Genomic DNA, 13,131 nt, shown 5'->3' on the forward strand with positions numbered 1-13,131 from the left:
AGGAGATCAAGCGTGACTGTGTGCCATGGGAAATGATATAATGATACCTGGGAACAGGAGGAGAAAGAATAAGAAGTGGGAGTGTATGTCTGGGGGGGGGGAAGAATTAGAGGTCAGGGTATGTCTAGAGGGAAGAAAGAATGAGCGGTTTGAGTACTGCATGCTGGAGAAGATTTTGGGACAGGCAGAATTAGAGTTCTTGCTGGGTTTGTAGAGAGAACTGGGAGGCTGGAGCCTGAGGAGGAAAAAGGAAGGAGAGAATTTCAGGCCTTATAGAAAACTTCTGTGCAAAAATACTACAAATAATGCAGAATTTGCAGAATTCTCCAGGGAGTAAACAAAATAACAATAGTATGTGATACTATATTTGGGTAGTTTAATTTTGCATTGGCAATGTTGTTTACCTCTCCTGCCAATTTAACTTTGTTGTTCTTACCATTGAAGTTGTTTAGTTTATTAGGGAGAGGGACAGAAAGACAGACAGAAAAAGGGAGCCAAGGAGAGAGAGAGAGAGACAGAAAGAAAGAAAGACAGACACACATATATTCTAGCACCCGTTAATGTAACGGGCTTAAAGACTAGTATTTAATAAAATTACAAACTAAGCAAATACAATCAAACGTTTCCCCATACTTTCCTAAAATTACTTCATATAAAAGTCTGCTAGTATAATCATGGCTTCAACTGGTTCCTGAAGGTCAGAAACTACTTTTCCAAATGGCACTCCTGAGGCAGAGTTCCAAAAGGAAGTTGCAGTATAGGAAAACGACTGGCTGAGAAAGGATATCGAATAAATATAATTTTTGTTTTTAGTAGTGGTATCAACAGTCTGATCTCAACTTTGTTTATATTTCTGCAAATATTTAAAAATTTAGACACCAACAATAGCATATACTGGGGATGCAACCCACACAAAATGTGACTAATTTAATTGGCCCAAAATACGTGAGATAAGATTTCCATGTCAGCTCCCTATAACATACCATACACAGTCTCATTCTACACTTCAAAAAATCTCCAAGTAAACTAGCAAACAAAGAATAACAGCAGCCCATGAGCCACAATATTGCTGCGAAGAGCAGTTTTTTCAGTTCTGATGGTTGTAAATATGGCAATAACAACCATAAAACTCATAGTTTTTTAAATGTCATATTTGCCACCAAGTGTGTGATCCCAGGAATTACCAGAAATCTAAACAAACATATTTCCATGTTCTGAACTTCAGCTTTAAGATTACTGCCAACCAATACGCATTCAGTCCTGAGAAAGGTGATACCTACTTATCTACAAAACTGTTTTTGAAAACTCTTTTTTAGCCAAAAATTGCCACAGCCAAACAATTAAAAAACAGATAGATGATTTTCTGTAAATTGGTACAATACCTGTTGAGTGTGTCTGCTGCTCCACTTCTGAGGCTGGTAGATAAGCCATGTAAAGAGTATTGGATCAACACTGATTGCTATTCCCTGGACACTAGCCAACAGCACTGCACCTACAAAAGATTTGAAAAACACATCTTAAAGGTTTTGAAAGAACATAAAAGCATCACATTCTCTGGTTATAACACTCATATTTAATAGTTAAATTGTAAAACTAATTACTGTAGCTTTACTATTTACTGAAATCACCAATTCCTCTCTCTTAGCTAATGCATCTCACTAAACTACATCATGTACTATTTCCCTTTGATTTCTGCATCCCAAATATGTGATTCTCAACCCTGGTCTTTTTGCACTGAATCTTAACTATTAAAAACAGCTGACTACTCCTTGAACTTTCTTAGATTACATTTCACTCTGCATATTCAAACAAACCATCCACCTTGTAACAAGTTTTAGTATCTGAAAAAAAACAAAAAAAAAATTTCTTCTAGCCAAATCAAAATATTTAACAGAACTGACCCACCAAAAATCCCCAGGTGTAACACTAATCATTCTTTCTACAATCTGGATTCCATTTACCACTGCCCTATGTTCTTCTCCATAGTTTCTAATTAAGTGCACAACCTGGTTTTGAGAAGGGTTTGGACAATTTCCTGGAGGAAGAAAAGTCCATTGTCTGTTATTGAGAAAGACATGAGTGGGGCAAGCCACTGCTTGCCCTAGATCGGTAGCATAGAATGTTGCTACTCTTTGGGTTTTGTCCAGGTACTAGTGACCTGGATTGGCCACTGTGAGAACGGGCTACTGGGCTTGATGGACCTTTGGTATGACCCAGTAAGGCTATTCTTAAGTTCTTGAGTAGTGGAATGCAGTGCATAGTAAAAAGATAAAAGAATCATCCACAAATTTAAATCAGGCATAGACATTTAAAAATATCATCTTAGAAGCCCAGACAAAATGTATTCTACTGTATATATTAACATAGGTGGAAAGAAGAGCAAATGAGAGTCAGCATGGTTAGAAGGTGAAGTGAAATAGATTATAAGAGCCAAGAAAACATCCTTTAAAGAATGGAAAATGTATCCGAATGAAGAAACTAAGAAGGAACATAAGCACTGGAAAGTTAGATGTAAAGCATTACTACAGAAGGCCACAAGAGAATATGAAGAGAATCATGCTACACAGGCAAAAACTCACAGTAACAACTTTTTCAGGTATATCAGAAGCAGAAAGCCTGTGAGGAAATCTGTGGGACCATTATATCTTGAAGGAGCAAAATGGGAACTGAAGGATAACAAACATATAGTAGAGAAACGAAATTAATTATTTGCTTTGGTCTTTAGAAAAGAAGATGTAAGAGATCTATCTGTACCAGAAATGGTTTTCAAGAGTGACAATGTAGAAGAACTGGAAGAAAACTCAGTGAATCTGGAAGATGTACAGAGCCAAATCAAAAAGTAAGAAAGTTATAAATTGCCTGGACTGGTATACCCAAGGATACTGAAAGAACTCAAACATGAAATTGCTAATCTGCCATTAGTGATCTATAAACTGTCGTTAAAATTATTCATGGTAACTAAAGATTGGAGGGTAGCCAATGCAATGCAATGCAATGCTAGATAATCCAGGAAATTACAGACGGGTAAGCCTGACTTCAGTTCTGGGCAAAATAGTAGAAACTATTTTAAAAAATGAAATTACAGACTATGTAGGCTAGCATAGTTTAATGGGACAGAGTAAGCATGGGTTTAGCCAAGGGAAGTCTTGCCTCACAAATTTCCTTCATTTCTTTGAAGGTGTAAATAAACATGTGGATACAAGTGAGCTGGTTGATGTAAAGCATCTAGATTTTCAGAAAGCTTTTGACAAAGTTCATCATGAGCGACTCCTGAGAAAATTCAAGTCATGGGAAACGAAGTAATGCTCTGTTATAGATTAGGAATTGGTTACCAGGACAGAAAAGAGAGGGTAATGTTAAATGGTAATTGTTTGTATATTTAAAGTGCTTTTCTTGATTCGTTTATGCTTAAAATTTTTGCAATGCCCTGTTAATATTTGAAAATTAATAAAGATTTTTTTATGGTAATTTTTTTTCTCAATGAAGGAGAGTAAATAGTGAACTGCTGCAAGGTGCTATTTAGGTTGAATCAATTTTTATTTTCAAACAATAGAAATCCAACCAACAGTTGCCAACAATAGAGAACAATAGAAAAAAAATCAAATACAAAGCATCAGATCCAACAATCCCCACCCATACCTTCCCCACCCCAAACCCACCGATCCAAAATCACAGTAGGCTTTGCAAGGTGCTATTTAACATGGATTCACTAGAGGTAACTAACTAACTAAATCTTAATTTTATAGACTGGGTCTTCAACCAAAAGGTGCTCGACTCGGTTTACAATAATGTAAGTATAATACATAAATATAAAAGAAGAATGAAATCTAGAATGGCTTAGTTTCCAAATCTGATCAATTTCTTTGACTGGAGAACCATAGAATTGGATAGAGAGAATGCGCCAGATGTGGTTTATTTAGATTTTAGCAAAGCCTTTGACAGTGTTCCACCCAGACATCTAATAAATAAACTGAGTGCCCTCTGAATGGCCCCAAAAAGACGGGCTGGGTCAGGAACTAGTTGAGTGGAAGACAACAGATGGGTGGTAGTCAATGGAGATTGCTCTGAGGAATGGGATGTTACCAGTAGTGTGCCTCAAGGTTTTATTCTTGGGCCTGTTCTTTTTAACATTTTTATAAGCGATATTGCTGAAGGGCTGTCAGGTAAGTTTTACCTCTTTACGGATGATACCAAAACCTGCAATAAATTAGACACTCCGGATGGTGTGAACAACAGGAAGAAAGACCTAGAAAAGCTTGAAGAATGGTCTGAAATTTGGCAGCTAAAATTTAATGCTAAGAAAAGCAAGGTGCTGCAAGGGGTTAAGAAATGCAAGGGGCTGCAAAAACCTGAAGTGCAGTTTAGGGGGTGAAGAACTTCTGTGCATGACAGAAGAGTGGGACTTGGGTGTGATTGTATGTGATGATCTTAAGGTGGCCAAACAGGTTGAAAAGGTGATGGCAAAAGCTAGAAGGATGCTAGGGTGCATAGGGAGAGGTATGGCCAGTAGGAAAAAGGAGGTATTGATGCCCTTGAATAAGACTCTGATGAGACCTCATTTAGAATACTGTGTGCAATTCTAGAGTCCACACCTTCAAAAAGATATAAAAAAGATGGAGTCAGTCCAGAGGATGGCTACTAAAATGGTGCATGGTCTTCATCATAAGCATATGGGGACAGACTTAAAGATCTCAATCTGTATACTTTGGAGGAAAGGCGGGAGAGGGAAGATATGATAGAGATGTTTAAATACCTATGTGGAATAAATGTGCTTGAGTCAAGTCTCTTTCAGTTGAAAGGAAGCTCTGGAATGAGAGGGCATAGGATGAAATTAAGAGATGATAGTCTCAGGAGTAATCTTAGGAAAGGAAATAGTTTTTTACAGAAAGGGTGAAAGATGCATGTAACAGTCTACCGGAAGAAGTGGTGGAGACAAACTGTGTTTCAATTCAAGAAATTTGAGTCATTTTAAAAGTAATTTAAAAAGCTTTCTTTTTAAAGACACTTTTAATCTATAAATTATGTTCAAAAATTTTACATTACCCTCCAGGTTTTCACCTTCCCCCTCCTAATGTTTTTTTCCATTTATGGTTCTCTTCTGTACCCTAAAAATATTGAATTGTAGTTCTGCCATTTTTTTACCTAGTGTCTCGGTTGGTCTGTATGTCTGTTGGTCTTAACTATTGTTTTAAAATTTTTAAACATTATGATAAAATAAATGTTATTTTTTTTCTATGTTGTAACTAGCTTAGTAAAAATTAAATTAAGCGACTCATCAAATTAAAATAAAACTTGAAACTTGGATAGATGCTTGGCATCTCTTAGAGAAAGGAAGAGATAATGGTTACTGTGGATGGGTAGACTGGATGGGACATTTGGACTTTATCTGTCATCATGTTTCTATGTTTATAAGTTGAGAATGTAGAGTAAATTTCACTCATATCTTTCAGAGCAATATTTTCAAAGAAGTGTTGCAATCCCTAGTTTTATCAGGGTTTGATTATTGCCTTTATGGGAATATCTGCTACTTGCACAAAATTCTGCTATATGGCTATTGTATGGATTAATTAAGGTTGACCAAGTGTCCTCCTATTTGATTTCTTTGTAATGGTTACCAATTGAATATCAAGTGAGATTTAAAGTACTTTTGTTTGTCTACTTGAGCTTACATCAACAGGCACCTGATTATTGGCGGACTTGCTTAAAAGTCTATGTGCCTTCAAAGACACTGTACTCTGCTACCAAAAATAGGCTTCTTGCTACTACTATTTATTGTTTCTATAGCGCCACTAGATGCACACAGTGCTGTACGTTAAACATGCAAGAGACAGACCCTGCTCGAAAGAGCTTACAATCTAAGTTATAAAAGACACACAGGACACAGGGTGGATCAATATATGTTACTCAAGAAGGAACAAACAAGGCTCAAGGCCCGGCACAGGAAGCAGATTTTTGGGCACAGAACATGCTGATGCTGGCGATGCCGATGCGGAGGCTACACTGGAAGTAAGAAGAGGGTTCGGGTGGGTTGGGGGATCTCAGGTGGCGGCGGGGGGTGCCCGATGGTGGCGGGGGGGTGCATGATGGGGGGGTGCCCGTTCGCGCGGAGGGGGGCCTTCGGGGGGAGCAATGCCGGTTCTCGTGGGGGGGGGGGGAGAGCAGCGTTGCTGGCCTCGGGGGGGGGGGAGGTTTGGGGTGGGAACATATCAAAGCAAGTTTCCTTTACTTCCTATGGGGAAACTTGCTTTGATATACGAGCATTTTGGATTACGAGCATGCTCCTGGAACGGATTATGCTCGTAATCCAAGGTACCACTATATATATCCAAGGTACCACTGTGTATATATATATATATATATATACATATATATATACAGTGGTACCTTGGATTACGAGCATAATCCGTTCCAGGAGCATGCTCGTAATCCAAAATGCTCGTATATCAAAGCATATATTTTCACAACCGAAAAGCTCACCAAAGGCTCAACAACCTCTCACCATGAAGCCACCCTCGTGGCCCTTTCTCCTCCTACTTTGCTTTTCCCTCAACTCCACCCTCTGCGTAATACCTCCTTCTCCCGATCTTCTCAATTCCGCAAATACCAATAATATCTGCCTTGGCCTCAAAATCCCCACGCTGATTTGCACCAGACCATATCCTCCCAAAAAAAACCCCCGAAGAATAAACTATGCTTCTTTAAAGTCTGTTTCCCCTGCCAATCTCCCCAACCTTGCCTCTGATTCGCTCACCCCAGTCCCAATGCTTTATTGCAACGCAAGATCCGCTTGCAACAAGATTCAAATTCTGAAGGACCTACTTGAAGATTCTGACCCTGGTTTCCTATGCATCACGGAATCATGGATTAAAAAAGACGACCTATTTACACAAAATGAACTCTGCTCCCATGGCTACCAAGGTCTCTTTTCACCTAGATCTAACCGTAAAGGAGGTGGCCTGGAAATTCTCTACAAATCCTTTTTCGATGTTCAGCTCCTCGAAAAGGGTTGCCAAACCTCACTAGAATACATGCTTGCTTCCGTCAACGATGAACTTCACCCTCACCCACTGGGCATCCTGCTCCTATACCGCCCACCTACCCCTTGGAATAACTCCTCTGAACTCATCCTTAAGACTATAACAAACGCCTTCCTCAAGTTCCAAAGATTAATGATCATCGGAGACTTCAATCTCCACCTAGACGACATCACCAGCAAGGAAACGATTGAACTTATTAGCTTCCTCACCTCCCTTAGCCTCACCCCCCTCTGCACCATCCCCAACCCACGAAAAGGGGCACACACTAGACCTCATTAGCTTCCTCGACCTCACCGCTCACAAGACGTCAATTGACGACACTCGCTGGGAACATGTCCCTTGGTCTGACCACTTCCTAGGGGCTTTCTGTCTCCCCATCTTTATGTCGCACCTTGGGGCTTCACCCCGTACTTCCAACCCCATTATCTTCCGCAAAAAAATCACAAGCGACCTGTTCTGGTCTAAATTTCTCAATCTATTCTCCTCTGCCCCTAAGCCTGCAGATTCAGGTACTAATTGACATAACTGGGTCTCTCTCTCCAAATCCACCTATCTTTCCCTCGCCCCCCTTTCCACTAAATCCATCTCCTATCCTCGCAAGGCCCCTTGGTTCCTCCCATATCACAGAGAGCTAAAACAGAAATGTCGAGCTCTGGAGCACATATGGAAAAAATCAAAATGTCCTATAGACAGACAGTCCTGCAGAGTCAATATCAAGCAGTACAATACAGCACTAAAAAAAAGCAAGAAAGAACTTCTATGGTGACAAAATCTCCAGGTCCAACAATCAAAGCAGTACTCTATTCAACATCTGGCGCTCCCTAACCTCCAAAAGAGACCCCACCTTGCTCCCCTCCTCTCCCTCAGCCGATGTTCTAGCACAATTCTTCAACGATAAGGTTTCTTCCTTGAGATACTCTTTCCCTCCTTCAGTCTCTTACAACTCCCTAGTGCCCACCGACTCCACTCCCACCCTAATGGTCTCCAACCCTATCCCAGCTGACAGATCCTGGACCACCTTTGAGCGCGTATCTGAATCCCTGGTCCTCAATCTCTGCCTCAAACTGAAATCCTGTAATTGCTCTTTGGACCCATTCCCCTCCTACCTATACGAGAACATTTGCACTCAGGCTATTTCTTCTATCACCATTCTCATAAACTCCGCCCTTCAGTCGGGCCATTTCTCCCCAGAAATGGGTCATATGGTCTTGACCCCACTACTGAAAAAATCTGACCTTGACCCTTCCATACCATCCAGCTATCGCCCAATTGCAAATATCCCTCTCCTAACCAAGATGCTAGAGTCCATCATTTCTTCCCAACTCTCATCATACTTAGAGAGATTCTCTATTCTTTTACCCTATCAATATGGCTTTTATCCTAACTTCAGCACCAAATCCCTACTGTCTTCCCTGATTTCAAGGGTTCAACAACTTCACTCTCGAAACAAGTTTGCTGTCCTCCTACAATTTGACTTTTCCGCTGCTTTCGACGCTGTTCACCATGATATTCTTGTTTACCAACTCTCTGAGATAGGTATCAACGCCACAGTCCTAGGTTGGTTCTCTAAATTCCTCCGCTCTCGTTCTTACATTGTTAACATGAATGGCACCTCATCCTCCCCCTGGAAACCGAATTGTGGAGTCCCGCAAGGCTCTCCACTATCCCCTATCCTTTTCAACATCTATATATCCTCCCTAAAACTCCTCCACCTATCCCCCCTTGAAACAATTTACACTTATGCAGACGACATCCTCATCCTCCTCGAGACCGATTCGAACCTCAATGACCTGTCTAAGAACATATCCTCTTGTATAATGAACCTACAATCCTGGGCCCACACTGTGCAAATGAAATTGAATGAGTCCAAAACAAGACTTCTTTGGCTCGGTCCAAAACTAGATCACCTACCTACCTCCATCCCACTACCCTCTGGCTCCTCTCTGCAGCTTGAGTTCTCGAGCAAGGTCTTGGGCATCATCATTGATTCCACATTGTCCTTCAATGACCACCTCCAATCCTTGGTAAAAAAATGCTTTTTCAGCCTTCACATGCTGAGGAAAGTTAGATCCTGCTTCCATCAAAAACATTTTACCCTCCTTGTCCAATCCATCATCCTCTCCAGATTGGACTATTGCAACTCTATCTACTTAAGCCTAACTAAGAAAAACCTCCACAGACTCCAACGGATTCAGAATGCCACAGCCAAGCTCATCTTCGCTAAAAGTAAATTTGACCATGTCTCCCCGCTCCTGGCCAAGCTCCACTGGCTTCCGATAATCGCCAGGGTCCACTATAAATGCGTCTGTTTAACTTTCAAAATCCTATATGGTATCCTCCCTCCCTTTATCCCTCTTTCTTGGAATTCCTCAAACCCTAATACCACCAGATCCTCCCACAAATTAAAACTATCCTTCCCCTCGCTAAAAGGCATTTCCCACACAGGAAAGCTAGGGACCTCCCTCCACTTCAAAATCACTGAGCTCTGAAACAACCTTACCTCCCCTCTTCGGAACTTGAGCTCTCTCCAAGTTTTCCGCAAACATCTGAAAACCTGGCTTTTCTCAAAAAATGTAAGTCTCCCTCCAATTTAGGAATCAAGGAAACTCTTATATCTTGGCATCCCAAGTCCTCTAAATTTTCTTCACACTTCTACCTCTAACCCTCTGTTGTAGTTCCTTCCTATTTCTCCTACTGTAAACCTACTGTTCGAGCTCTACGAATGTGGAGATGATGCGGTATACAAATCTAAGGATTAGATTAGATTAGATTAATGAGAGTAGAGGCTACAGAGGAAATGAGAACACATATAGTGTATTACAAGCTGCAAGAGTTAGGACCTAATTGCAGCTTCAAAAAGTGGGCTTTGAGTCTGGATTTGAATGCCGCCAGGTGTGGAGCCTGGCATACTGATTCAGGCAGGTTGTTCCAGGCATATGGCACAGCAATGCAGAAGGGGCAGTTGCCAGTAGAGGAGAGGGGTACAGACAAGAGAGACTTGCTCAAAGAACAGAGTTCCCGGGATGGGGTGTAGGGAGAGATAAGAAAGGAGAGATGCTGAGGAGCTACAGAGTGAGTACATTTGTAGGTCAGTAAGAGGAATTTGAACTGTGTGCGGAAGCAGACAGGGAGGCAATGAAGTGACTTGAGGAGAGGGGTAATGTGAGTATAATGACCCTTGTGGTATACAAGGTGAACAGCAGAATTCTAAACAGATTGAAGGGGGGGACTGATGAATTAGCGGGAGACCTGCGAGAAGCATGTTGCATTAATCCAGGCAAGAGGTGATGAGGGCATGGATAATGGTCTTGGCAGTGTGTTCAGAAAGTAAACTCTGGATTTTAGCAACAGGTTTTAGCAGAGAAGGACAGAGGAGAGTCAAAGATAACTCCCAGAGGTTGCAAACTGATAAGACAGGGAGGATGAGAGCATTATCCACCGAAATAGAGAACATAGGGAGAGGAGAGGCAGGTTTAGGAGGAAAGATAAAGGAGTTCTGTCTTGACCATGTTTAACTTCAGATGGTGGCAAGACATCCAAGTAGCAACGTCAGACAGGCAGGCCAAAACTCGGGCATGGATTGCTGTATAAATTTTGGACGTAGAGAAGTAGATTATCGAGTCATCAGCATAGAGATGGTACCTGAAGCCATGGGAGGTGATTAGAGCTCCAAGGGAAGAAGTGTAAATGGAGAAAAGAAGAGGCTACAGAACAGAGCCTTGAGGTACACTGACCTTTAGCAGAATGGAAGCGGAGGAGGATCCTCTGCAAAACACGCTAAGAGTGCAACGGGAAAGGTAGAAAGAAAACCATGAGATAACAGAGCCCTGAAATCCAAGCGAGGACAGAGTATCAATGAATAGGCGGTAATCTACAGTGTCAAATGCCGCAGATACCATAGATCAAGGAGGAGGAAGAGGACAGAGTAGTGGTCTTTGGATTTGGCCAGGAGCAGATCATTGGAGACTCTAGCAAGGGCATAGAATGGAGAGGGCAAAAGCCTGATTGAAGGGGGTCGAGAATAACTTGAGATTAAAAAGTCAAGACAACAGCAGCGAACAGCATGTTTGAGTAACTTGGATAAGAAGGGAAGGAGAAAGATGGGGCAATAATTGGTGGGTCGGGTAGGGTCTAGTGAGGGTTTCTTCAGGAGTGGCATAACTACGGTATGTTTGAAGGCATCAGGTTTCATACATGGAATTTCTATCCATAAGGATTCCACACTGCTATCTATGTCATGCAGAATGTTTATTTTATTAGATACAATTCTCTCTTTAACATATAGCGCAACCCCCCCTCTAATTTGATCCACTCTATCCTTGCGATATAATTTGTACCCAGTGTTCGATTGATTGTCCTCCTTCTACCAGGTCTCCGAGATGCCTATTATATCTATCTCATCATTCAGTGCTATATACTCTAACTCTCCTATTTTATTTTTTAGGCTTCTAGCATTTGCATACAGACACTTCAAATTGTGTTTTTTTCTTAAAACTACAGGCTGCTGAGAAGACAGAGAAAATATGAGTCTTTTAACTCTGCCTTCCTCTTAAACCCTCCTGGCTTTCTTTCACCATTATCGGAACCTCTCTACTGGGACTCCCTAAATATCCTGTTTCAATAGTATCCTCCAAGGATACCTCACACCGAACCATCCACTCCCAGGCGACTGTCGTTTTTCCCCCACATCTCAATTTAAAAGATGCTCTATCTCCTTTTTAAACATTAGCGCTAGCAGCCTGGTTCCATCCTGGTTAAGGTGGAGTCTGTCCTTTCGGAACAAGCTCCCCCTTTCCCAGAAGGTTGCCTAGTTCCTAACAAATCTAAAACTGTTAATCGGAGAGGGAGGAGAATGAATAAACAGATGGAGTGGACTTTGAAGGAGAAGAAGCAGTAAGACTAAGGAGAAGAAGTTGAAGTCTACAGAAGGGTGAGAGTAGCAGTCCAAACCCTCCTCCGTGACCTATCGGGAGAACTGGTAATCACTGTGACATAGGGCAGTGACTGAGACAGCCTTCAAGGCAGAGCCAGGTTTTAGTTAGTGCAAGTAGGTGGAAAGAATTAGAGACAAAGAGGTCATGAATGTAAATGATCTTGTTGGAAATGGAGTGAGCATTCCATAGGGCACATGAGAAAGGTAGAGAAGGGAAGAGGAGAAGAACAGAATTAAGGTTGGAGATGTTTGAATTAGCTTTGCACGAATAGGCTGAGAACTGATTAGAAGGACCAGGATTGGGGTTGATGTGCAGTGAGCAAAAGTAGTTGAGGTGTGACAATGGTGATGCAAACAACTGCACTTACAGCCATAAGGAAAGGTTCCTTCTCATGTGCAGGTCCTTTAGAATGGAATAGACTCCCTGTGACTATTTGACATCAAAAGAACTTGCATGCATTTAATAAACTGTAAAAAAAAACAACCAAAAAACCCCATCTGTTTTGTTTGATGACCGCAATCCACTGAGGCTTCAGTCTTTGGGTTTCTTCATATTTTGCTGGTTTATTTGTGTTTTTGTCCGTTTTAATTATGTATGTTACTCTGTTAATAAACATAACATAATGTTCTGGAAATAGGAAGGACAAGTGAGGAAATTAAATTAGTTATCAAGATGAACTTGGGGAAAATTCATTATTATCCCTGGGATAGGTGTTATGAAATCTATTTAGTCTTTCAGAATTCTGGCAGGTACCTGTGACCTGGATTAGTCAATGTTGGCAAAAGGATACTGGGCTTCATTGACTTTTAGTCTGTCCCAGTACGGGAATGCTTATATATTTATATGTACTTATAAAGTCATAATCTCTATCTTTCCATTATGTCACTGAAAATAGTTATTCCAAGGCATGGGTGTATAATCTCAAAAAGATCAGCGCAAGATGTATTAAAGGGTTTTTCTCATTTGGTATCCCTGGGAAAAGTGCTCAGTACATCTGGCTCTTGGTAAGCAAACAGAAAGAAGTTGATTACCAAATCTAAAGCAGAAACTTGCAAAGAATACTTTTTAAATATATTTTTTTAATCTTATTTTTGAAATCAATCAAAATCCAACTATAGTTGTCAAATGACCTTTGTCCTTCTACATCTGCAAATGCAGAA

At 41.0% G+C, this 13,131-nt stretch overlaps 1 protein-coding gene across 8 annotated transcripts in view; it reads right to left on the reverse strand.

Moving 5' to 3' along the window:
* VPS13B (vacuolar protein sorting 13 homolog B) overlaps positions 1-13,131 on the reverse strand; it is a 1,237,203-nt gene that overhangs the window by 774,814 nt on the left and 449,258 nt on the right. For all 8 annotated transcript variants that reach the window (XM_033933145.1, XM_033933154.1, XM_033933146.1 and 5 more), the window contains one exon: positions 1,383-1,492. In XM_033933145.1, coding sequence (XP_033789036.1) covers positions 1,383-1,492 — 110 coding nt within the window. The remainder of the gene's footprint in view (positions 1-1,382; positions 1,493-13,131) is intronic.

The sequence above is a fragment of the Geotrypetes seraphini genome, chromosome 2, assembly GCF_902459505.1.
Source record: "Geotrypetes seraphini chromosome 2, aGeoSer1.1, whole genome shotgun sequence".
NCBI lineage: Eukaryota > Metazoa > Chordata > Amphibia > Gymnophiona > Dermophiidae > Geotrypetes > Geotrypetes seraphini.